Below are 27,496 nucleotides of genomic sequence, written 5' to 3' on the forward strand. Positions count from 1 at the left end.
TGCACTGAAAACCAACTGCATTTTTTTTTTTTAACAACAAGTGGTCAATCTTTCTCCTTCACTATGACATATCTCCCCACCCTTCACCTCAAACAGCAGGGTGAGTGGGGAAAACTCAGGTGATCATCAAGGTGACCTAAGGCTTAATAGAAAACTCTCCTTCATTGGTCCCCAAATGGATTTCCTGGGAGACCTCCAAAGCCCATGTCTGGGGACATGAGATGGTCAGGCTTTATTTTGTTTGTTCCAAATTGGGAATAATGTACCACCCATGTTAATAGACGAGGAAAACTTACTGCATAGCCGTATCGAGGAATGCTGAAGTACTGAAGCCATGACAGCCACGGCACAACGGTTCTGAGATTGACCAACAGCCCGGAAAAGATCTACAAAGAGCAAATATGAAGAATCAGCACTGGTGGAGTGATTTCATGAAGAATTCTAGAGAATACCCTCTTTAGGTCCCGTACAACCTTGTAAACATTACTGCTAGGGCCAAGTCTTTCTGGAAATTCTGTCCACTCATCTAAAGACTCAGCATATCCTCTTTGCATGGGTATTCCTCTCTATAGCTGAGGCTGTTTATGGTTTTAAAGGAATGACAATATATCTGTGTTTCCTTTAATTACAAGATCCTTGTGACGGCTTTACTTTCTCTGTGACTGCACACAATGGAAGGTCCATAAGTACTGCCTGTTCTAATGATACGACCACTGTATGTTCCCACCAACAGACATAATGAACATATCCTGAGCTCCTCATGCCCCTCTCTACCTCATAACACAGTAAGTTTTGTTATTTACAGGGTTTGCATTCTATCTCCCGATGACGTTAGGGATAATTTGGGGTTCAGAATGCATGCCTGAAGTAACCCATAGCCTAGACAGGTACACAGTATAATGTGGTGAAGTAAAGCACAAAATATGGTAAATACCTTCATTTAAAGCAACAAAAAGCAGTATTGCAATGGAGACCCCAGGAAGGACCGCTCCAGCAACAGACGGGTACATAAGAGGTACATACAAAACTTCTCTTCACTGGCACTGCCATGGGGGATGGGCATAACAATGACAATGTTGCTGGTGTCACTACATACGTTTTAACTTGTGTTTAATATATAACATCTCCCAGTAAAATACAGTTTTATGAGGGGCTTTAAAAGTTCTTTATATAAACCATTAAATAATAATAAATCAAAGCCCCAAATATATCAAACAAAAAATATTTTTCTATATCAAAGGACATTTTATTTATTGGATGACATTTTACTAAATATACCAAGGTTTATCACTTTCTCAATAATGTTTAGATGGGTAGTTTTCAATAGCAATAGTTTGTGCTAATTACAAACTTTTAAAGATACTTACTCCTACTCTAGCAGAAAGGACTTGGGTAATAAGAAAAGAGTCTAAACATTCCTGTTTACTTCATGTAGGAGGGGAAATGGGACAACTGGTTCCCTTCACCTGCTCTTTTATCTATGGGCATGTAAAATTTAAACACATGTAAGGTTAAGATTAATAACTTAAAAAAAGGTATGCAGAGATATACCAATAAGAGAATGTCAGGAACTCAGAAATAAGAGAACCTCGTATTGTGTGAACTTTCATTTTTTCAGTATTTTTTAGTACATTTCAAAACAAAGGAGTTACCAAAGTCAGGCAATTAAGCTGTCATTTCCATGAAGAAGTCTTCCAATGAAAACTTTTCTGGTTTTTTAAGTTCCTATTTATCAACGTTTCACTATATGTCACCAAGAAGTCTCTTTTAAAATCTCATATGAAACATGTTAACTAAAGTTGTTAACCAGCAGTAGCAAAAAAGGCTGGGTAAGATGAAAAAAAAGCTGGTACATTCCCTAATATGAGCTATATTTTAATATATGGCTTCCTTAAAGCTAAGAGTCCCATTTACAGAATCCTCCAAGCAGGTTTTCCGTAACAGGTAAATTTGCAGGAAGGGAATGAGGGGCAATAATTATTTCTCACAGAAGCAGCTTCTACTCACCATCATAAACACAAACGTGATGTTCATGAGAAGTGTTGCTACAGATACCACACTCTGACCTGCTGCTATGGCCAGTGCCATAGAACTGGCCGAATGAGCCACCATCATGAGAGTAAACATCATGATGAAGAAGGACTCCACCACTGGTTTCAATCCTTAGGAAGACAGAAGGGGTTAATCCAACTGCTTAGGTCACTGTGTACCTCGTTTTTTTTGTTGTGCAAATAATACTCTATTTTGAGAAACTGAGCAGAATGAAAAAATTCATCCTCTATCAAACCATCCTGGGTCACTAATTTCATTGATTTCCCCCCACTCTCATGTAATTGCATAAAATGATCATGCAATTTTCTATTTTATACTTACTGCATTAGCACTTTGCCATGTAACACCTATGCTTCTTTATGTGGCACTATTAACAATTTCTGAGTGCCTGAGATGGAGATCTGGAGGCAGCACACCTGGCCAGAATTCTACCGGCTTCTCTTCAGAGAAGGAGAATTGTCAGGGGCACACGCTTTTCACCCAGACATCACCACATTATTCAGTGTTTGCTGTAACTGTGTTGGTGAAGAAACTGGGAAGACGAGGATTACGTGAGCTCCCAGTAGTTTCACTACCCGAGGGAGAACCTCAGAACCCAAGACGCTGAGACAAAGTACCACAGAGCTTGGGGTTGAGGATGGCGTGAAATTACATTTCATAAAAATGCTTTATAAACTATAATGGGCTACAATTATGTGTCAGACAATCTGAAGAGTTTGGAACAGCCATAAGACCACAAGTCAGGAGTCTGAGGATCCTGGTTCTACGCTACTTCTGTATGATACACCTTTTATCTGTAAAATGGAAGTTTAAGCTCAAGCAGAGCATTTTCTCCAAAAGCTCTATCAAAAATATACATGGAAACATATGGAAATTCTGAGGCAGTGAGCCTGGGTGAAGCCTAAATACAATGCACAAACGAATCTGTCTACATTTATCAAACAAGAGCTTTATTGAACCCAATATGCTCCAAAGTTGCTATCGTTCACTATCTTAATATATACAAAGGGCACCAAAAAAATATGCAGATTTTAATAAAGGAAAAAACTGTATTAAAATTGTAATACTCAATATATACCAATAACAAAAGATGAATACACGTCATGTGTATACATTTTTTGGAACACCCAGTATATAAGCTTTTGAAAAGAAGTTATATATTCTTGTGAAAAGAAATTGTCTTCCCCTCACATTGGAGACTAAACACACATACTTTCTGTCATATTGCTTACCTAAGAAGAAGTATGTTATACACGTAAATATAATAGTTGTTAACATCCTCATGGGCAGTAAATCAGATAACAGTTTTCCAAAGAAATAAGATGACACTCTGTAGTAACCACTGATATATTCATGTCTAAAAAACAAAAATTCAGACCATACACCACACATTAGTTTAAGAAGGCGCAGACCAGATGATGAAAATACTGCTGTACAGATTTCTGTGGCCACCAGGAGTCTAACAGACACCTTCTCACATCCTGCAGGTTTACCCACCCATGTCACCCAGTCAGCATCAGGCACCATCTCAGGTGCCCTCCCCTGGGCCATCGTCCCACCAAGCTCTGTGCAACGACCCCTCTTCTCCCTCCGAATGGCATCCACTTTGCCCTTGGGGACCCCCACTCCAGGTAAACAGGTTCTGCATCTGCTCCCTCTTCGGACACTGGCTCACGTGAAGAAGAGCACGTCAGCCGCTGATCCCAGTGGTCAGAGAGGGTTTTCTTTCTCCCCACTTCTGATTGTGAAAAAGGTGGCACTGCTATTCTCCACACCCCCAAGTGCCGCTTCCGTTCACTAATCCCTGGTTACCCCTTCCATGTCATGATGAAAAATAAAACGGCGCTCCTCCCATCAATGATCGTGCCTGACAACTGTACGTCCCTCTCAGCATCAACTGTTATTTTCTTCCCTCTGAAGTCCTAGATCCCCCTGTTCCCATAATTCCAAACTATTCCACCAGAATCATCATTCTTTCCTCAAGCATATAAATATGGGGAACTGTCTTCCAAATTTGAAAACCACACATACAAAACAGCCTGCACTTTATTTCAAGGCTGCCTTCTGGCTCTTTCCATTCTCCCTTCTACTGAGGGCTAAGCTTGCTCTATATTCTTTGTTACCTTTACCCACCCACCTTCAACTGACTCTTCGACCCACTACTTTCTCTCTACCAAGCCCCTCAAACTTTTCCTCTGAAGGTCATCATGACTTTGTATTTGCTAAAAACAAAAGATCCTCTGCAGCCTCTTTATTTCCTGCTTTCTCTGCATCATTTGCACTTGCTGGCTATGCCCTAATCTTGAACCTCCTTTTTCCTTTGGTCTCAGGCCCCACATGCTCCTGCTTTTCCTTCCAGTCTCTGGCTGCTTTTTCTCAATTAACACTAGTCATCCCCAGGAAGCAATCTGGTGTGTGAAATTGGATGTGAACAGTTTGACCAACAGTCCAGACACTGCACAGTCCCCCTCCTGAACAGAGACATACTCACATAAAGAGCTTCTTCTCGACCACAAAGAGCTCCACAGATGTCATACTGCTGAAACACTGGTTATTTGTCAGAAAGAAGAACACGCCAGCTCTGTAATGAGACAGAGTTCTAAAGTACTGCAGCGATTAAACATTTTTAGAGTAATTTCCTACCTGTGAAACTCTTCAAATGGTATAATGTTAAGTAACTATTCTGGTTAAAACAGAGAGGGAAGTGTGAGCCCATTGGGTTTCTCACCATCCCTGTGTCTCCAGAGTGGTTCCCCTGGGACTCCATGTAGCACAGTTTGAAATTCAGGGTCCTGGGTTACCATGGATTGAACTGTGTCTCCTAAAACCCCTATGCGGAAGCCATAACCCTCAGTGTGATGGTAGTTAGGCATCTTTGGAAGGTGATTAGGTTTAGATGAAGTCATGAGGGTGGGGTCCTCATGAAGGGATTAGCACCCTTAGAAGGAAAGGGAGAGACCTCAGAGCTCTGTCTGCATCACTGAGGACACAGCAGGAGGGGCACCAAGCCAGCAGAAGGCCAACATCAGAGCCCGACCATGCTGGCACCCAGATCTCCAGAAGGGTAAGAAGTGACTTCTGTTATTTAAGCTACCCCGCCTGGGGTTCTCGTTATGGAGCCCAAGCTGAGGATTACATAGGTGTTAACAGTACTATCACTTTGAATTTTAACTAACAAAAACACTATCAGTCCTAATGTATGAACAGAAAACAGCCAAATAAAGCCTGCAAAGGTTAAAAAGCTCTATTAACCACTTTTTCAAAGTTGAGTAAAGATGGAACTAAGATATGAGGAGGCAAAATGAAAGACAGTGGAGGCAAATCTCCATCGATACTGTACTACATACTTTGACAATACAATCATCAGCAAAACCTACACAACACATTGTCAACGTGGTTTCCAACGCGCTCAAAAAGAAAGCAGATCATGCTTATAAAGGAAAAATTAATTTGTGCATGTGTAAGAAAAGAATAACTATTAATGCTTCTCTCTCAGTAAAATAAGTCAGGTTTATAAAGGAAAGCACTATTTATCAACACATTAATGGAAATATAAATTTTATACAAAGCATGCTAACATCCCTGAAATGGTGTTGGGATCCCTTCATAACCAAACAACTTACTTGACACTGAGGATTTAAGTTGAGCTAAAAGAGATTAAGTGACACATCCATTTATATGGCACAAAAATAAGAGCATGTAAAAAAATGCAAACCCAAGTAAACAGTCCCCAAAACAAAATGTCCATAGATACTGGGTAAGTTTTATTAACACCAGAGTTTTAATAATAGTAATAAAGAATAGAACTTAAGCAACAGGCTGTTGTAAAAGTCAATGTTTATACAATAAATAAATGGAATATAGCCAGACACAGTACACAAACAGCTATGCAACTTTCTAGACACACGAAAAAGCCTAGTCTCAAAGGAAAAGCTAATTTCAGAAATAGGCTACACGGCAACATTCAGCTCAATTTGTTAAGTTTTTCATGTAACAGTATAATAATGTTCATAATGATACAGGCTATCAGACAGTGAAATTCCTCCTAAATTATAAGAATTTATTTTATAATATTAAACAGTTTTTGTTAAAGAATTTAATGTATCCTAATTATTTTCAAGGTGGGAATCCATGATACTATGAAGTCCTATTCACCTCCCCACGTCAAACAAAGCAAAAAATAGAAAGAAAATTAACTCACAGGCAACAACAAAAAAAGTAACTGGACTGCGAGAAAATGTAAAACTTTTATGTATCCAAGAACACTGTCAACAGAGTGAAACAACAGTCCACAGAATGGCAGAAAATATTTGCAAATTTATTTCTGATAAGGGATTAATATCCTGTACACTCTTATATAAAGAACTCTTATAGCTCAACAGAAAAAAAAAAACAAAAAAATCGACAAAGGACTTGAACACATATTTCTCCAAAGAAGATATACAAATGGCCAATAAGCACATGAAATGATTCTCAGCATCACTAATCAGTAGAGAAATGCAAATCAAAACCACAACGAGATACCACTTCACAACAATTAGGGTGCCTATTACAAAGTCAAAAATAAAATAAAATAATAAGTGTTCACCAGGTTGGGAAGAAATTGAACGCTTATACACTGCTGAAAGAAATGGAAACACAGGATGGTGGTTCTTCATAAAATAATAAATGGAATTATGAAATGATCCAGTAACTCCATTTCTGGGTATATACCCAAAAGAATTTAAAGCAGAGACTGAAACAGATATTGATTTGTGTTCCCATGTTCATAGCAGCATTATTCATAATAGCCAAAAGGTAGAAACAACCCAAGTGTCCATGGATAGGTAAATGGATCAACAAAGTGTCATGCATCTATACACTGGAGTACTATTCAACCTTTAAAAGTAAGAAATTCTGACACACGCTACAACATGGATGAACCTTACAGATGTTATGCTTAGGGAAATAAGCCAGTAACCAAAGGACAAGTACTTTATTACTCTACTTATATGAGGTACTGAGACGAGTCAAACTCAGAGAAAGTCTACTAACGGTTGCCAGGGAATAGGGAAAGAGGTAATGGGGATTTTTGTTTAATGTGTACATAGATTTATTTTGGTAAAATGAAGAAAAAAATAAGTTGAGATGAATGGTGGTGATGCTTACACAACAATGTGAACGTGATGAATGCTACTTAACAGTACACTAAAAACAGGTAACCAGGATAAATTTTGTGTTCTGTATATTTTACCACCATACACACGTACATACACACACACACACACACACACACACACACACACACACACTATAATTAACAGTCCCATTAAGCTTTCAATTCACTGACTTATCCTCCTCCGAAATTCATCCCATACTTCTATGAAATTCAAACTCTTAATGGGTTAGCATTACCTTGAAAAAAGCAACAGCACTTTCTCAAAATCAAAATTCAAATTTACTTACCTATTCTGGATTCCCATAGGATCACTTTTAAGATCATAGAAAATGGCACCTATGATCAGTCCCAGGAAGATTGTTACAATTATCTTTTCCAAAAGAAAAAAAAAAGGGGAGGAAGAGTTTCAATTAAAAGAAAAAACACACTATTTATTAATATAATAAAATATATATCGCAATAATCAAATCTTTCAATTGAGATAGAAAATTAAATAGCTTGGCCAGAGTGCTTGGGAAAATGTAAAACTGTGTATATTACTAGACTGCTGTCTAAATTAAAATAAAAAATAACTTCTCTGTGTGTTGGGGGCCTGTCAGGAGAACAAAGTAGACTACCGGAAAAGCTACGATTCCTCCCAGTGCTTCCGTGGCACCGGCAGTTCAGGATCCAGTTCAGGCTACGGGTACTTGGAATGTCACACAGAGTAGCAGAACAGTGCAAGCGATAACAGAGTATTTCGGGAATAAAATCAACTTGAAGTGACAGTCATTTCTGGCCTGACCTCTCAAATTTTCTGGTAGTGAACATGCATAGTTTTATATTTCAAGAGGTCGAGTAAAAACAGGATACCTTTACACTTAACATAAAACTAAATAAAAATTTTCAAGCACACATAAAATAGCTAACAATGGAATTTTGCACAATAAGAAATTAGGGGTGAGCTGGAGATGCCTGCCTATCTTCCTAGGGAGAGTCCACCTTGCATGGAAAAGTCACTGCATTCTCACTGTCACCAAAGCATTCAGTCAGCTTTCCCTGGGGGCTCCCGAGTGCTTCCATGACCCAGTCTCCTGTCACTTCTCCAGCAACTTCAGCCTGTAGGACCCACGGCCCACAGTCTAGAACTAAGCCGCCAATTCTTTGCCATGCTGACCTACCGTCACTTACTCAGTGTGTTGGATGAGTGCTAAGATAACTGAGTAAACATCATTTATTTTCAAGATTGATAAAATTGTCTCTGAAAGACACTTCTATAAGCAAAGGCTAAGAATTACATTCTGATATAATTTGTCTAAGGAACTTCTACCTATTGTAGTTTTAAATTGTATTAAATACAAAAATGTAAGAAAGAATAATCAATAGAAAATAAAATATCCAACCTTGTACTTGGAATCTTCAAATTTCAAAGAGAAAAACAAAAATCTCAGGACTACAACAGTACAATGGTATCAAGACTTGAAGTCACTTGTCAAGCAAGCTTTTGGCATGAAGCAAATCAAATCGAAATTGAAAAAAGGATCACGATCTGTGAGAGCTACTTTGTGAAGACCAGAGTCTGGAAAGAATATGATTTGAAACAACCTTAGAAATTGCCTTGCTAAGACAGAAAACTTTTTGAAAAAAATCTATTGCCCTGGCATATTTTAATTACCCTCAGGGAACACTGTACATCATGTCAACAGATCAAATTCCAAAACAAATTAGGATGATTCCATCAACATACAAGCATGCTCTATATAAGTCTATACTTTTACACAGTATAACTTTAAGAATATTGAGACTTTTTAAACTGGACACTCCACATGCTTTGTTTCTTTTGCATTCGAACTTGATATCTTCTACTAACAGATGACCAGGATTACCATTAGGATGTTTCCTACAGGTTGCAAAGTTATAAAAGTATTTTCAGTCAGCTTTCAAACATATTGACAAAATGACTAGTCCCACAATACTGTCATGCTTTTACAAGGTGCATCTTTATTTCCTTTTGCATTAAGGAAAGCAAAGAGACAAAGTAAACACTGCACAATGTACCAAAGACTCCTTGTCTGTGTATCTGGACTCTATCTTCAACAGTAAGAAAAGGAAAAAAAGAAATTCTCTAAATGTGTGATTCTATCATTACTCAAATTTATTTATCAATATTTCTCAAGGTGAGTTCTGAGAGATTTTTATGGCTGTCACAAAAATATTAATGATAGTCAAAATGTTTAATATGCTAATAGTATAGATAAATCTAGAAGAGATAATGTTTTCCAACTTGATTTGATCAGGAAACCCTTGATACTTTAAATGTACATTAAATCTTTTTACACAGATAATCCATTCATTCCAAGATCTTCCAAATACATTTCAATAAATGCGTTAGCAGTAGCAAAGTCTAAATCATGTAAATGACTAGTTCAAACCTAAGTAAAGCTAAGACAACAGATACAAGATTTATTAGCCGGAAGCCATAAAACATTTTAATACCTACACCTTTAAACACTTAGAGAAGCAAATCACATACATGAAAAATTAAAAATCCAAACCAGAAGTCAGTAACCTACAGCACAAAGTCAAACAGGGTCCACCGTGTGTTTCTATTCAGTCCAGGAGATAACAACTGTTTTTACAATTTTAAATGGTTGAAAAAAAGGGGGAATATTTCTTGCCACATGAAATTTATGTGAAATTCAATTTCACTGTCCATGAATAGTTTAGTTGGAGCACAACCATGTCCATTTGTTTATGTATCGTATCATCTGTGGCTGCTGTCTCACTACAATGGACGAGATTACTACATGAGTCAAAGACCACATGACCTGCAAAGCCTAAAATAATCACTACCTGCCCTTTACAAAAATAACTGGCAAACTCCAGCCCTAAGCTAATATACCACTATTCAAAAATCTGAACAAGAGCTGCTCCAGTTAAGCAGCTGCTCAGGGACATGCAAGGTTCTATCCCTACTGTATGAGATCACCACTGCTCTGAACATTTTGGAATTACTTTTGTGGAACTGAGTTCACTGAGGAGGCAAAGGGGCTGAACAGGCAACCTGGAGACACTAGGCCTGGGGTTTGCAGCTGAAGGAACTCGAGCACCAAAAGATGCAGAATCGTGGTGTATTAGAAATATTTCCACTCTAATCAGGCCTTGCTCAGAACTACAATATATGTGACTTGGACAGGACATTTATAAGCCACATTGAGAGGCAAGATAAATTTATTTTCGAAGTGAAAAAATCTAATGCATGAATCACACTGAAGAATCAACTCCGTTACATCATCTCACTGTTGACCAATGGGAAACCAGGTTGACATAATTCACAGACTTGTTTACAAATAACATCAAATCTACTCTAAAAGAACAATAATTTACCCTTGATTGATAGTACACAAAAGTGCTCACGTTCCAACAGAAATGTCAAATAACAAGTCCCAAAAATGTTTGGAACAATTAGCAGTACATCTCAAGGAGGGCTGTAGGCTCTAGGTATTAATACTTAGAAAGCAACAGTACTGAACTTTGAAAATTATGGTGCACGTGGTAAGAAGTCAGTAATACGGCCAACTTCATGCCATCTTTTGGTAGTCAACAGAAATTCAATGATTGATAAAAAAATTAACAACCCGAAAAATAACTGGCTGAATTGATTTCCTTAGAAATGTGACCAATGAACTGAAAATACTAGGTTTTATATGACAGAGGGCTTCACAATAACAGAAAATCCATACAGAGGAATAAACAACTATCAACAGACCAGCCAAATGATGAAAAGAACATTATTTCATCTTAATGAAGAGAAAGTTAATCTGACAGTGAATGACAGCCTTATTTAACAGAAGTCAAGTTGGCTTACTACCTTTCTGTCAGTTGCACACTGTTTTAGGCATCTACTGCTGTCTGAAGACTAGAACCCCAAAATGAGGAAGGTCAATTATAAGGAACAGCATTTGCTCACAGGCTCTTCCCTCAGATATGGACCAGCCCCTCCTCCATTCAGGTGCATTCACTGACATCTAGGTGAAGTCTTCCTGGACCACCTGACTTAAAATGCAAACCACCCCTTCCTCCCCCTCCTTTCCTTGTCTCTCTATCTCTCTTCCTTCCTCCACTTCTCTGTTTCAACTTTCCCATAGCCCATTTTACCTTCTGCCACACTTCATACTTTATTTCTGTATGAATTGATCTGCTGTCTCTCCTCATAAAAAAATGTGCTCCAGAAAAGCAGGGATATTCAGTTTTACCCATTGGGTTCACTGGATGTACAAGCTCCCAAATGCAGCACTTGATCAAGAAACTTGTTGAATAAATCAGGAAATAAATGTATGCAGCCACCAGAAAAACCCTAATGGGACTAAACAATTCCTTTACTACACAATTTCTGAAAACAAATTTTCTCTACAGTGATGATCTATTAAAGATTATCTAAATCAACATAAATTCTGAATTACATAGTCCAAAAATCACTTGTAAAAAGTTTCCTATATGCAAAACTTTTATTATGTTTTATTCGTTCCATTGACTGTTTTGATATCCCAAATGGAATGGGCTGAAAATGTCCGTAGAAGATAGTAATATCCTAACATATATGGTGTCAGAATCTAACGTTGCTACATGAGCATTTCAGAGCATAATTAGAAGAATCTGTAAGATTACCTCAGCTATAGAAGCCTGGGGATTACCCAGTAAGTTTTTGAACGAACGCTTGGCAATCCATTTGAGTTGATGACAGAAGGAGGTGGCATAGGTGAGCTCCTTGAAGACTACACTCTTCTTCTTTTTCTGAACCCCTGAGAGTTGATCTAACTCAGCTTTTGTGTCTCTGAAGAAAGTGGAGTTGACATAAAACTCAGCCAATTTTTCTATGAGTGGCTTATCTCTCTTGGACGGCTCTTCAGTCTCCTTGGCTTTGGAATAAAAATGGATAGAGGAAAACATTAACAAAATAACTTATTTAGTCCATTTTTCTGTAACCCGTTTCATAGATGCTTCCCTAACATCTTAATTCTAAAGCTTGACTATAAATCATTATTAGACCTGTTCTTGTATTACACATTAGAAATATATAGTTAAATGACCTGACTATATCCATAAACTTCCTGATACAGCAAACCACTCACCATTTCCTAAATACAATATCTGCACCCTGATTCTTTTAAAATAAATGTACCATAGGAAATTGTAATTCTTCATATAAAAATGTCATGCTTGCTCTCTACTATGTGCAAATGCATAAATTACCATGTTTCTTACTTCAAAACACTACATAAACAATAGTCATATACTTTAATGGAAACTCCACTTAGACACTATCAGATAAACGCTCATTTATAAATTACACCAAAAACACAGCATTCATGAACACCTCTGTTGACTGGTGCTGCAGACTGAGCCTTTGTATCCCCCCAAAATTGATATACTGCAACCCAATCCCCAGCGTAATGGTATGTTAAGGTGGGGCCTCTGAGGAATGATGACATCATCAGGGTAGAGCCCTCCCAAATGGGGTTAGGGCCCTTAGAAGTGGCCCCAGGGAGCTCCCTCCCTGCTTCCACCATGGGAAGAGGCAACAAGAAGGTGGTCGCCCACCTATGAACCAGAAAGTGGGGCCTCAACAGACACTGAATATGCTGGCACCTGATCTTGGACTTCCCAGCCTCCAGAATTGAAAAATAAATGTTTGTTGTATATATCACCTAGTCTATAGTATTCTTGTTACAACAGCCTCCATGTACTAAGACAACTGGCATCTGAGGGCAGCTTTAGTAATATAAATTCACAAAGGTACATTTCAATGAGCTACCACACTGCTAGGCTTCAGTCCATTTAACTAGGTGATAATCTGTGACTCTGGACCAATTCGCGTACCTTCACCATCTTCATCCTCTCTGTTTGATATCACAGCAGAGGAGTCTCCATTAATGACATCCAGGAAGAAATCTGCAGGGTTATTATAGGGCTCACAGTGGTGACCTACAAAAGAAGGCAATTCAGGTACACAAAATTCATGGCCTTGGAAAATAATGACTCACTCGCATGGGGTGAAGGAGGTGAGGCTGGGGTACAGAATCTAACAACTTCTCCCTCGTTTTCTTTCTCTCTTCTCCCCTTACTAAGTTACCCCTTCCTTTTACATATTCAATCACACAATAGTTCAATAATTCTCCCTCTCCTGGCAAAATCATCCTCCAAACCAGCCTGGGACGCCCACAAAGCCTTACCCATCGTAATTCATGAGACCTGAAATACCTGTCAATATGCTCTGGTTCTTACCATTACTTCTTCAAAAATCTAAATATAGGCCCAAGGGGGAAAATATATGGGTTGAAAAAGAAAACAGAAAGAAAGCTGCATCTAGCACTAATGCTCCTCAAAGCAAGGAAACAACAAAAGCCAGAGGAGGCGCAGCAGGTCTGTGTTAGGGAGGAACCCAGGGCGTGCTCAGTTGTCAGGGCTCCTCTACAGACTTCGAGAATGCCAGTACCTACTATTGCAATGGTTCCTTCTCCATCTACTAAATTCAGATCCAAATTTAATATGCAGCTGGAATTGCAATGTAGACAACAAACCACCAGAGCAGCATTGTCAAGAGGACGTGAGCAACACCACACACTTGAAGTCTTACCTTGACTTCTTGAGCCAGATCATCTGAACTCATCTTGGTCTATAGTCTAATTCTTAGAATCACCTCCCCTATACTCACCAGTCACATGTGTGTTTGATTGTCTTAAATGATAGGGATTCAACAAAAGCAAATTTTGAAAGACAGCTAAAGACTATTTACAATTATAGTTGAGGTCATGAAAATCATCTATAATAATATCCAAATATCTCTAAAATTAAGCAGATTGCATGAGCCATAAAAAAAATACATTTCTCTATCTGAAATAGAACGAGACTGACCAGAACTGTCAGAAATGTTGGCCCATCAAAGTCAGGCTCAGGAGTAGCCATTCTATTGACTGGTAAGTCACTCATACCCACTCCAATCTAATTTACTAGAAAAGCAAGCAGCATTTCCATGACCCCTCATGAAGTCAGACCAACATCCCATGTAAGGAAAAATAGTGATTACACCTGATCTGTCAGAGTCAAGAACACAAATGATTTGGGGGTACTGTAAGGCCTTTCCAAAAATGTTCAACTGACAGATAACTGGCTGTGAGGCCAGTATATTTATTGAACTGTTAGGAAAAGGTCACCAGAACTGGCAAGCAGAACACATAGAGGCCCAGTAGAAACAGTCCTACACACACACAGAGTATAAACGCATACTCAAATAGGACAAGAAAGAGGCCTGAATAACAAGCTAGTGCTGCAAAATGAAGAAAACTTCCAGCACCAAAGTGACCAAAGATGTTCTGCAGTGGTGGAACCCATACTATGTCTACCCAACGACCAAACAGCACTCGTGTCCTTCTCTGCTCTCTCTCAGGATTCTATTGAGGAAGGATCTCCCTGCAGGAAAAAGGCAACCATACCAGCTGATGCAAAGTACCCCAGGGCCTCCTGAGCAGGCCCGTGGAATATCACTCTTCCTGAGGCCAACAAGGTGAGGCTGTCAAACAGCTTGAAGATGGAATAACGAGGCTGATGAATGGAGAAGATGATGGTTCTTCCCTGTTTAGACATCCTAGTTGAAAGTGAAAAAAATAATGAGTCATTAAACATCTGAAATGTGCACCTCTTAGAAGCAAAATTTATTCCAACCTTTACATCATTTATTCCTAGTTCAACTTGATTTTCTCTTACTAACTTCCCATCTCCTGTTATCTCTCTGAGAGTTAGGGGACATAAATCCAATGTTCTTATGAAATATGAAGGTTTTTTGAAGTGTCCCATGAACAGTCTAATATCAACTAGAACATGAAATAAAAATGCTCAGTGTCATTGCAGAGTTGGGTTAGGGGGGTGGGGAGGAGAGAAGCTAATGAAAGAGTCTGCGTCAAAAACCAAGCATGTGATGAATCCCTTTACTCAGAAGGTGGAACGTTAGTCAGTAGACAACAAGGAGCTGCAAAAGGACCGGAAGCAGGGAAGTGGATTGGTGTGAGAGCCTTGCTACTGAGGACCAATGGCATCAGTATCAGTGTCTCCGACTAGAAATGGAGACTCTTCTCCACCTCAGAGCTGTACGCCGACTCTGCATTTTGAACAAGACCCCAGGAGATTATTGCACACAGTGAAGCTGGAGAGAGATTGGGTTAGAGCTCTAGGCATAAGCAAAGATGCTTTTGTGCGAACTAGTCTAAAACATCATGATAATATTTACTGTTATCTTATCAATTCATCAAACACTGTTAACATAGCTGCAGATGATAAAAACACCATGGATGTATTCTCTAACTGAACTTGAACACCAGACCCATTACTTGGCATCGTCACGTATGTGTATGATGGATGTCAAACTAAAGATGTTGAAAATCCTAGAAATCTTCCCATCTTCACATTTCCTGTGATCCAAGCAGAAAGACTTGCTTACAAGTGCACAGGAATCACAGAAAACAAGGTAATAATAGGTAGGAAATGCCATATGAAGACTATGTCTGGGGGCAGCCGAATGGATCAGTTAGTTAGAGCACGAGGTCTTAACAACAGGGTTGCCGGTTCAATTCCCACATGGGCTGATGAGCTGCGCCCTTCACAACTAGATTGAAGACGACGAGCTTCCACTGAGCTTCTGGAGTAGTGGCCGGATGGCTCACTTGGTTCCAGTGCAAGCTCTTAACAAGGTTGAAGTTTCAATTCCCACATGGGATGGTGGGTTGTGCCCCCTGCAACTAAGATTGAAAATGGTGACAGGACTTTGAGCTGAGCTGTGCCCTCCACAACTAGATTGAAGGACAACAACTGATGGTTCCTGGAAAAACACACGGTTGCCCCATATTCCCCAATAAAATTATAAAAAGAAAAAAGGAATTATATAAAAAAAAAATTTATTGTAAAAAAAGATATCAACAACTTAAGTTTTATAATTTCTCCTATTAACCTGATCCTTTCAGAGTCTTCTTATTGAAAAAAGGAAATGCCATTGCTTTCACTACATCCCTCCATTATTCAAGTCCCAAATCTTAGAAGTCATGCTCTCAATACTCACACCCTAAATAGATCCAGAATCCACACACTTCTTACAATGTCACCATTACCATCCTAGTCAAAGCCACAATCATCTCAAATGATTTACCAAAAACAGCCTACTCACTGGTTTCCTTGCACTCACTTTTGCCCAATTATATAGTATATTCTCTATATGGCTGCCACTCTCGGTTCTAAAAGCATCTCAGATCACCTAGGGACAGTAAAAGCCAGAATTCATAGAATAGCCTACAAAAGTCTATATAATCTGCCACCCACTCAATTTCATCTCATGTTCTGTTCTAACTGTGAAGAATGAATTGTATTCCACCCCACTCCCAAACTCATGTGTGGAATTCTTAAGCCCCAGCACCTCAGAATGTGACTGTATTTGGAGATAGAATCTTTAAAGAGGTAAATAACACTCTTGAAGGTCATATGAGGGAGCCTAATTCCAATACGAACTAGTGTTATAACACAAGATCAGGACACAGACAAACCGAAGGAGGGTGAAATGAAGACACAAGGAGAAGACAGCTACCTACAAGCCAAGGAGAGAGGCCTCAGAAGAAATAATCCTGACGACACACTGCTGTCCTCCAAAACTGTGAAAAAATTAATTTCTATTGTTTAAACCACCCAGTCTGTGTACCATGTTATGGCAGCCCAAGCAAACTAAGACACTAACAACCTCCACTCCCTTTCGGTCACTGGGTTCCAGTCCCTCTGGCTTCTTGATGTTACAGACATATTAGTCATGGTCTGCCTGAGGACCACTGTCCACTCCCCAACTAGAACGCTCTCCCCCCAGACCTCCAGGTCTTGCTCACAGCTTAATGGCACATCATTGAGGACTTCCCTGATCATCCTGCTGTGCAGTACAGGACCCCGACTCCCACCACAGCAGTCTTCCCTACATTCTTACTCTACTTCATTTTTCTTGAAACACATTTATTAGTTGACTGTTCCCCTCCAAAAAAAAGGAAGAAATGTTTGTCTGCTGTGCTCCTTACTAAATCTTCTGCACCAGGAATCATGCCTGGTACACAGCAGGTGATCAGATATTGCATGAATGTAAGAATAATGTTCCCATAGCATTTACCTCTTCAGGAGCAAAAGGACAGCATTTGCTGAGCTTGAGTCTAAGCCGGTTGTGGGCTCATCCAGGAACAAGATGGATGGATCTGTAATAAGCTCCATTCCAATACTTGTCCTTTTCCTTTCTCCTCCAGATACCCCGCGGGTAAACTGAGTTCCAACCTAAAACACAAATATAATCATTATTAACAATAACTTGCATAGCCAATATTGTTTGTTGAGCTCCTAATACCAGGGTTGCCAAAAAAACGTATACACATGAGTTGTATTCATCTTTTGTTATCAGTATATATTGAGTATTACAATTGTAATACAGTTTTTTCCTTTCTTAAAATGTGTATATATTTTTGTTGCATATTCTGTATGTGCCAACCCCGTAAGAGGCACTTTATCTCATACCCTCATTTATTCTGAACAGCAAATAAATGAATATCTGGGAGGTAGATTTCTCTTTTATTAGACGAGTAAACTGAGATCAGAACTGGTACATGGCTAAGCCTGATATGAACCATGTTTCAAATCGTTCTATATGTTCCTTATCGCATTAAATGTTTAAAGATGGAAGTTAGAACTGAAAGATGTGGCCCTGACATACTGAAATCATAGTCCTAAAATGGAAAGAAACATAGGACAGGAAAAGGTGAAAGCATCTACAGTTTATTAGTCTTCTTATACCCCTTACTTTCTAACCCACTAAAAAAAAAAAGAGAATAACGGAAAAGTCCTCAAGTGGAGTCACAAGAGCTGGGGGTTGGCAACCAAGGAAGTGCACTTTCTACTCTCTACATTAGCACCCCTTAAATCACCATAAACTTCCCAAATTCTCTTTTTCTACCCTATCTCATTACAGAAATCCTGACTCATTCTTTCAGACAAATTCAGAAAGCAGAATATTTTACAGGGTGACTGGCTCAGTCTTTTCAAACACTCAATGTCCTTCTATGCAGCTGAGGGGAGCAGGAAGATTTTAGGGAGGCAGGAGGTAGGCATCAATTCTTATAATAAGAGTCTTCAAGAGATAATAATCAAATGGTACTCGTGCCATTGATTTGATCAAATAACAATTGAGCTATAAAAGTCATGTAAGCACAATTGGAGAAATGCGAATGAATATGAGCTCTATATAGCTGCTATTAAATATTATTAATTTTGTTAGTTGGTAATAGTAGTATGGTAATGCAGGCACATATCTTTATTTTTTTTAATGCGTAAGAAGTATTCAGGGGTGAAATATGATATTTACTTTTCTCAAATTACTTCAGAAAGAAAAACCTGAAGCCATTATTGAATAAGGTTTAACAACAGGGAAATCAAGGTGAATATTTTTAGTAATCGTTCCTTTATATTAATTATACAATCATATCAATACTATCCTAATGACAATATTCTCTCTACATATCTGTTACATTTAAAATTCCATAAAAAGTAAACTTTTATATATTATTTCAATCAATTACATAAATGAATTCTAAGAAGTCAACATGTCTTCAGCTTATATTTCTTGGAAATCCATGCAAGGAACTCATGGCAAAGACTGCCTAAATGTGAAGAGTGGAAAGTACCTTACTGGAAAGACAAAATCAAATAACCAGAGCCCTAGCAAAGGAAAACTCAATCACTCGTGAAATGAAAATAAATAGTATATGGTAGTATCTCAGAGTTATTCTACCGAAAAAAAATAGAGCAAAATACATTTTACATAAAACACTGTCAAAAATATCGCATGAAGCAGCAGCCAGAATACCCCCAGTCTTCATTCACTCTAATTAAGGGATATCACAGGGTATTAAATGGGAGCCATCAGAATCTAAACAGCTCATCTTCACCCAGCACTTCAGATGTCGTCCCAGCAATCGTCCATATCTATTCATCAACTGTATAGTTCATTCATTCGTCTCATTTCCTCTTCCTGATCCTGCACAACCCACATAAGGAATTCTTCTTGTCTCTCTTGCCCATAACTGTTACCTATAAAACCTAAGAGAGCTCAGCACATGCCAGTAATATTGGCAGAAGGGAGAGAGGAACAGAGGGAGGGACGGATGCGAGACAAAGTGCCAAAAGAAACCCTATAGAAAAACAAATCAGTACTACAAAAGTTAGAAATACGCCCTAATTTGTTTTTCTGTTTGTTTGTTTGAATGTTTTTAATTTAAGTTTATTGGGGTGACAATGGTTAGTAAACTTACATAGGTTTCAGGTGTACAATTCTGTATTACATCATCTACATCTATATATCACATTCTGTGTTCACTGCCCAGAGTCAGTTCTCCCATCACCATATATTTGATTCCCTTTATCCTCTTCTACCACCCCCTTCCCTCTTACCCTCTGGTAACCACTAAACTATTGTCTGTGTCTAGGAGTTTTTGTTTCTTTATTTGTTTGTCTTGTTCCTTTGTTCTTTTCTTTTATACCCCACATATCAGTGAAACCATATGGTTCTTGACTTTTTTCTGTCTGACTTACTTCATTTAGCATAATAATCTCAAATTCTATCCACGTTTTCACAGATAGCACAAATGTGACACTGGAGAAATTCGCCCTAATTTCAATGAAAAGTTTGGAAGCCAAATTACAGCAAAGTGAAACACACAGAGCAAGAACCATGGATTTTTGTCATTTATAAATTCCAGGAATACGTCTCCAAAGCAACAAAACAAAGTCCCCTGGAGAAAGAGAGGAGAATAGCTAAAAGGGGAAGGAGAAAACAGAAAGAAGTTAGTTTACATATACTAAATGTGATAGGACCTAAACAATTTGTGTGGGGGACGATGAAGAGCTATAATCACATGGAAGAGACCCCTGTTCTTTGCAAAGAACACTTTTACATACTAGACCATACTGCCATACTTATTTCCAAGATTCAGTCATTTTTTTTTTTTTTCAGTTTTTTCCTGGCTAATTCCTACTAGGTTGGTGCAAAAAAATTACTTTTTTGTTGTTGTTGTTGGGGAAGGGGAACAGGACTTTACGGGGGAACAGTGTGTACTTCTCAGACTTTTTCACAGTCAGGTTGTTGTCCTTTCAATCTTCGTTGTGGAAGGTGCAGCTCAGCTCCAGGTCCAGTTGCCGTTGTTAGTTGCAGGGAATCGAACTGGCAACCTTGTGGTTGAGAAGACATGCTCCAACTGACTGAGCTATCCGGGAGCTCAGCAGCAGCTCAGCTCAGCTCAAGGTACTGTGTTCAATCTTAGTTGCAGGGGGCAGAACCCAGCATCCCTGCGGGAGTTGAAGAATGGAACCGGCAACCTTGTGGTTGAGAGCCCACTGGCCCATGTGGGAATCGAACCGACAGCCTTCAGCGTTCGGAGCACGGAGCTCCAACCGCCTGAGCCACCAGGCCAGCCCCTAAACCAAATTACTTTTGCACCAACCTAATACCTTCATATTATGCAACGAGTCACTTTTCTCACCCTATGGAAAGAAGCTACTTATGAACACACAATATAGAAAACATGTGACTAAGAGTTACACTATCCACACAGGGGAGGTCATATTGCCTGGAGATGATACCATCAGGTTTTTCCACGTTACCTTGGAATCTGCCACTTTAGCCAGACCTAACTCTTGAATGACCTTGTTTATTCGTTCATTCTTTTCATGATTTGTCATAGTTGTTGGGAGCCGAAGAGCTGCTGAGAACTGCAAGTTTTCTCTCACTGTCAGAGTTCCCATCACAACATCATCCTTAAGGCAAAAGGGCATTTTAACACGACATATCAGGTCTTTTCTGGTACCATCACTCTTTAGTATATGTAACTTAATCCACAGTAATAACATACCCCAAGGAGAGTTCTAGCTAATGATGAACTTGCAATTATACAAATCACAGTAACTCCCATATACAAAGAGATGCAAAGCCTGATGGAATAATTCTCACTCCCTATCTGTCCCCCCAAACAGAACACAGGTAATTATGATTACTACTAGCAGACATTTCCAGACTGCTTTATACAAGGATTTGCCAACATATCTTTCTAAGCTAGGGGAAGGAGAAAGGTAAAGGTAGGGGGAAAAGTAAAACAGTGTATCTTTTGGAAATACGGCAACTAGAATTGACATCATTGTCCTTACAAGAGTCATATACCATCAGGAGAACTAATATCACTAATATTACAAGAGTCCCATTCTAGATTCTCCCTGCATGTTCAGGTAACACTACTCTATGTCTTACGGGAGATTATAAAAAGCTGGCGCAAAGAAAGAAGGTTTTACGTCCATGTCACATCATCAATGGGAAGCAAACTGAACTATCAGCCATGGCACTTGCCCACATAGAAACAGGACAAATCTAAAATGCAAATCCACGCATACTTACCTGTACCACATAACCTGAGGTACATTTGAAATTGGCAGGTCGAGGTGCTCCATTTATCAAAACGTCTCCAGATAGGCCCTGTGGATCTTTCCTTGCAGATAAGACATCTAACAGCCTATAAAAGGAAACACATGGTTTTTCTTCTCCTCCACCTTGGACTATCTCTCTCAGATACTCTGAATCCAAATTCTGCTCAAGTTACAAAGTTAACTGATCAAGAAATTCTACGGTTTAACTAAAATTATATACTGGGGTGCCAAAAAACTGTATACAACTGGACACTTTGGTCAGCTTTGCTCAATCCGTAGTTTGCTGTACTCAGAAGTATCTTGATGCTGATGGCAACCACTTTGAGCACCTCTTGTAATTGCAGAAGTCAAAGTGACTTGTATTCATCTTTTTTTATTGATATATGTTATTACAATTTTAATACAGTTTTTTTCCTTTCTTAAAATGTGTATACATTTTTTTGGCAGTGTGTGTTTGTCTGTGTGTGTGTGTGTGTGTGTGTGTGTGTAAAATTCTCACCCTCCTTTTTTTTGACTCTATGCTACAATAAAGCCCAAGAACATAAAGCAGGGCACTGCTGGCTGATCCAGCGTAGACCTCCCACACTGCCCTCCAGCTGTCTGACCCTGGGGGAGCCAACACCGGCAATGTGCGCTTTTACCTGAGACTCAAGCCTTCACTTTTGCCTTTGGCTCCATCTCCCCACTTTTAATTTTATCCCCTCCTTTTTCCATCTCATTAGCTCAAATGCCAATCACTTTATCACCTCCTGTTAGTCAAGTTTCCCACTCCTAGGACAGAACCACAGCTCGCATGACTGCATGGGATCCATAGCACCTAGAACCAGACTAGACACGTAGTGATGCTCAACAAACACCTGCTCTCCTAAAAGTGATCTTTCCACGCACACTAACACTGCAGACAAAAGCTTACTGATGCTCGTTATACTCACGAAGATTTGCCTCCACCTGTGGGTCCCAGAATGGCGTTGAGGCCAGATCTCATGATCCCACTGTAAACGCAGAAACAGACCGATATACTGGGTCACTTTAAAACTGGTTCTATTAATTTGCATCGCATTTAACATACACAATGAAAGCTGATGAAATCAAACAGAAAACAAGCACAACCGAACTTTTAAAGGAAGAAGAAACCGAACAGTCAATTAAAAGAAGTCTAGTCTACAAAATATGTCATCACTAGTCAGGACCTACAAGAAAAATGGCTCCATTCCCTAAGCACCCAGTAGACATTCAAAATTTGTTTTAACAAAAAGGAGTCTGTACATTTTTATACATGATAATTACTTATGTGAAAACCAAATGTTTTCAGTAAAAACAAATGTCAAGAAGTAGGAAAAAACTTACGGATACATAATAGGTACAGACTAACTGGAAAGAATTCTTAGTTACATTCCCTACTTATTACATCATGTTCAAGTAATACATCAGTCATTTCCATCAGACTTTGCCTTCCCTTCTTAGTGCAAAGGTGATGGAAGTGCTGGGTGGGGGTGCAGCAACCTCCGGCACCCACGAAACAGGCTGCAAAGAGAGCTGGGAGGAAGAGAGGAGACAGCTGAGGGTGGCGAGTTTGCTTATATTAAGGAATAAGAAAATGGACTGAGCTAGTCAGTAGCTTCCATGTTTCCTCGAAAATAAGACCTAGGCAGACCATCAGCTCTAATTCATCTTTTGGAACAAAGATTAATATAAGACCCGGTCTTATTTTAATATTCTATAAGACCGGGTCTTATATAATACGTTATATGACTGGGTTTTATATTAAGTTTGCTCCAAAAGGCACATTAGACCGGATGGTCCGGCTAGATCTTATTGTCAGAGAAACAAGTTATACGAAGAATTATGAGAGTCAGGTTTTACTTTCTGAGAAGACGTTTTTCAAATATGGAAATAACCGTGGGGCATTAGATAGGAGTTGGAGGTCAGGGGTTTTAATCTATATGCACAAACAGATATAAAAAGGTTTACATGCATGTATATGTAACTACATACCTATGTTCCCTAGGTCTGCCCACTGAAAAGGCCTGGAAGCTATGACATCCCAGTAGCAATGAACATTACAAACACCTAGGTCATGGCTATAAATACAAAACTCCAATACAAATACAAAAAAGAACATTGGCTCATTTCAGATCTGAGGCACAGTAAGTACACAGTAAGCCTGGAACTTCTTGCAGTGTCATCAAAATACTCAACGAATCAGAGAATATGTCAAAAAAAAAAAAATGAGTTCAAAACAACAAAACACAGAACATACCTTGAAAGGTTTCCCACTGACCAAATAGGGAACAATAGGATTATTGAGATAAACAGTGGTAACGCATTACTATTAAATGCTACTGAATAAAATGGGAATCCATGAGCCCATACTGATATAAATAAATGAATGAAAAGATGACGTATGAAGCTTTTTCTTTTTAGTAGAATGCAAACTAACCCATACAGAAGAGTAGGATGAAAACAGAAAATCACCCTCTGAACTATCATCGTGACAGTTATTGCTGATTCAGGCAGGAGTCATCAATGGCGGCTGAAGTGGGTGCGTTCAGGTTTAATGAGGAATAGGGTTTGGGAATAATGTCAGGTATCTCCCCTCATAATAGTTATTAATTACAAAGTGGAAAGTGGTGACCTTGTGGTGAAGGCTGGCAGACACCAACGTGACCAGGTGATCAAGGTTAACATCACCTGGGGCAGAACAGGGAAATCCCAGGTTGGATGAGACTGAGGAGACAGCATGTGGTGGTCAGTCAGCTACGTGAGGGGCATGGTTGACCAGCGGCCCCGTAGGACACACCACTGCATCCATCATGAGGCGTTGCTGCCCCTGGGCTGCTCCTAGACAATGACCGAGTGGTTCTATAGGAGAGGGTCCTTATTTCTGAAAAATATACAGTGGAGGAGTTAGGGATAATAGAGCACCATATGGCCAGCTGGCTCTCAAATGGTTCAGAAAAATCCTAAAGACAGTGGGCATGTAAAGAGACAAAATGACTAGCAATGCAGTGAGGTGTTAAAAGGTAAGGAATCTGGATAAAGGGGTTATATTCTTTCTCGGTTTAAGGATAAAAGGGTTATATTCTTTCTCGGTATAAGTTTGAAATACTTTGAAATTAAATTATAAATTTTTAAAATCTATTGCTGTAAAGCATATCACTGAATCATAAAGATGCTATGAAGCCTTGAGCAGATGACACTTTTAGTGTACTAGGATACTAACATACTAGCTTTAAAACATAATCAAGATAAATGTATACTCACACACTATGCATTTTAAACCTATTCATCATTCACATAGTCAAACCATTTGTCACCTTCCACTTAGCACAAAATCTGAAGTGACCAACACTTTATTCATTGTTATGTTCCACAAAAATCTTGTCACCTTTCAAAAAGGTCAGTCAGTTCTAACTAGGCATGTAGCAAAAGATAAAAGCTTTGTGTCTATCATTTCTCTCCTTGTTTTCCTAGTCAGGGTTTCTTAACCAACACAAGAAAGGAACGAGGAAGTAGGTGTGACAGAAGGTGTTGCTGCATGAGCAAAGGTCTATCTAATCCTACACAGCCCCTGACCTCCCCACCACCCAATCAATCTCAGATCCCCATAGTTTCCTCCCCACCCACATCCAAAAAGTTTCTCCCCTATTTTTTCATTTCCTAGCCTTCTGGGAGAAGTCACCTGACAGTAACAGATAAAACCACAACCCCATAGAATGCATCAAGCAAACTGAGAAACATCTGATTCTATACAGGTTTGCAGCCAGACCTCGCCAAAACGCTCTCATAAACACGCCTCCAGTCTCAGAGAGCCAGAAAAGGTGCTTGTTTTGTGTATGAATAATTATTTCCCCTATCGAACAAACAAATAAACAAAACAAAACACAAAGGCCATGTTGTTCAAGCAAACCTACATGCAGTCCCCACTCCACAGAGAGGAAGAATCAGGCTCAGTTCTCTAGAAACCAGAAAAACATGAACAATCCTAACGGTTATCATCTGTGAAAGAGGAGAGCTGTGGGACCAACTGGGTTCTAGTCTCACTCCCTTACCCAAACCTCTGCCCACTCCACCACCATGTGAGGAATTTGTTGCTGGAGGAAGAGAATGAACATCAGAGTTTGTATGGATTTGGATCCTAAATTCCCCATCACGTTAGACTTCAACTGCGTACCTTAAGCTAAGCTAGAGTTGTCACATATTTAAGTAGTTTCTGTCTATCTGTATAATGGAGGAAAGCATTGCGTAAATTGTTATAGATTATAAACAACTATATATGTAATCAGGCCACTCATTTACTACAAGTCTATTCAAAAACCCTAGTATTTTCATAATATAGTCTCATTTCAACCACATAGCTCTTGCTTCTAGAACATTAAGGACCTAAAGAGCATTAAGAACCTAATGTGTCTGGCACATAAAGTACATTGACAGATCTTTTATTTCACAGATTAGGAAACTAAAGTCAGAGACTAAAATTATGTCCCCACATTCAAGAAGTGGAAAGACACATAGCCACTAAACCACTTGGCATACCCAAGAAAAACTAAATGACACATTGCTTACTTGGTTTCTCAAACAAAAGTAGATTCACGTGGTACGACCACTTTAAAAACAGTTTGGCAATTCTTTTAAAAATTAAACATATACCTAACACATAATTCAAACGTTTCACTCCCAGTTGAGCCAAAAGAAATGAAAGTATGTGTCTATGTATCTGTACAGACATGTACACAAATGTCCATAGCACCTTACTTGTAACAGGCAAAACCTTTGCAGTTCACTGTATGTTAACAAAGCGATTTAAATAAAAATTCATGCACATACTTGATATTCGTTAGTATTTCTTTCTCAACTGGTTTTCGACCAAGTAGAAAGCCACTCTTCACTTTTACACGATAGCAGATGTTATGAAAACTTAACACAGTTCCTTCAGTAAATGACTTCAGGTGTTTGGAGGTCATCCTGGAGAGGCCACTGGTGTTTCTTTGTGACATTGGGATAAAAACTTGGTCCTTATTGGAAGACATCTGGAGAGTTTCTGCAGAGAAAAAGCAACAGTAAGTTGATAGTCCAGACAAATGAGATTGTAAACACTAGGTAACAGAACACTTAAAATAAGTCCATTTTTGTACAAAGTTCCAGTTATAAAATACGTTAAGTCCTGGGGATGCAATGTACAGCATGTTAACTATAGTTAACAACAGTGTATTATATATTTAAAAGTTGCTAAAAGTAGATCTTAACAGTTCTCATAATGAGAAGAGAAAAACCAGTAACTGTGGTGATAGATGTTAACTAGACTTATCGTAATGATCATTTAAAACATATACAAATACTGAATCACTATATTGTACACCTGAATCTAATGTTGTATGTCAATTATATCTCAATTAAAAACAGTAAAAAGGAGCGATCTAAATTTTTTAAAACATAATGTAAAATACCTCAGTAGTAATTTTTATTGATCACGTTTAAGTAAAAATATTTTGGATATACTAGATTCAATAAGATATATTATTAACATTTTAAAAAACCACCCACTTTAAACTGCACTACAATAAATAACTCCATTTGCAAGGAACAGCCCATATCCCTGGGATAAGAACAACTTTGAAACCCGTATTAGGGAGGCAGACAAAATTCTAAATATACAACTCCAATTAGATGTCAATTAAATATCTAATAAGTAAATAGGGAGAGTTTGAAAATTCCTCAAAACTCTTGAAGCAGGAAACAGACATGTAGGAGTTAAACTTGGCTAACCTGAAA

At 38.8% G+C, this 27,496-nt stretch overlaps 1 protein-coding gene across 1 annotated transcript in view; it reads right to left on the bottom strand.

Annotated features, from left to right (window-relative positions):
• Positions 1-26,762, bottom strand: part of LOC117022512 (broad substrate specificity ATP-binding cassette transporter ABCG2-like) — a 29,671-nt gene extending 2,909 nt beyond the window's left edge. The window contains exons 1-13 of the mRNA XM_033106636.1: positions 26,552-26,762; positions 22,657-22,716; positions 21,696-21,810; positions 20,912-21,064; positions 17,379-17,536; positions 14,683-14,834; positions 13,070-13,174; positions 11,858-12,108; positions 7,498-7,580; positions 4,544-4,633; positions 3,285-3,409; positions 2,008-2,162; positions 297-386 (exon numbers count right to left, since the gene is read on the bottom strand). Coding sequence (XP_032962527.1) covers positions 297-386; positions 2,008-2,162; positions 3,285-3,409; positions 4,544-4,633; positions 7,498-7,580; positions 11,858-12,108; positions 13,070-13,174; positions 14,683-14,834; positions 17,379-17,536; positions 20,912-21,064; positions 21,696-21,810; positions 22,657-22,716; positions 26,552-26,754 — 1,740 coding nt within the window. The 5' untranslated portion in view covers positions 26,755-26,762. The remainder of the gene's footprint in view (positions 1-296; positions 387-2,007; positions 2,163-3,284; positions 3,410-4,543; positions 4,634-7,497; positions 7,581-11,857; positions 12,109-13,069; positions 13,175-14,682; positions 14,835-17,378; positions 17,537-20,911; positions 21,065-21,695; positions 21,811-22,656; positions 22,717-26,551) is intronic.
• Between the last annotated feature and the right edge of the window lie 734 nt (positions 26,763-27,496).

This window comes from Rhinolophus ferrumequinum, chromosome 5 (assembly GCF_004115265.2).
Source record: "Rhinolophus ferrumequinum isolate MPI-CBG mRhiFer1 chromosome 5, mRhiFer1_v1.p, whole genome shotgun sequence".
NCBI classification, from domain to species: Eukaryota; Metazoa; Chordata; class Mammalia; order Chiroptera; family Rhinolophidae; genus Rhinolophus; species Rhinolophus ferrumequinum.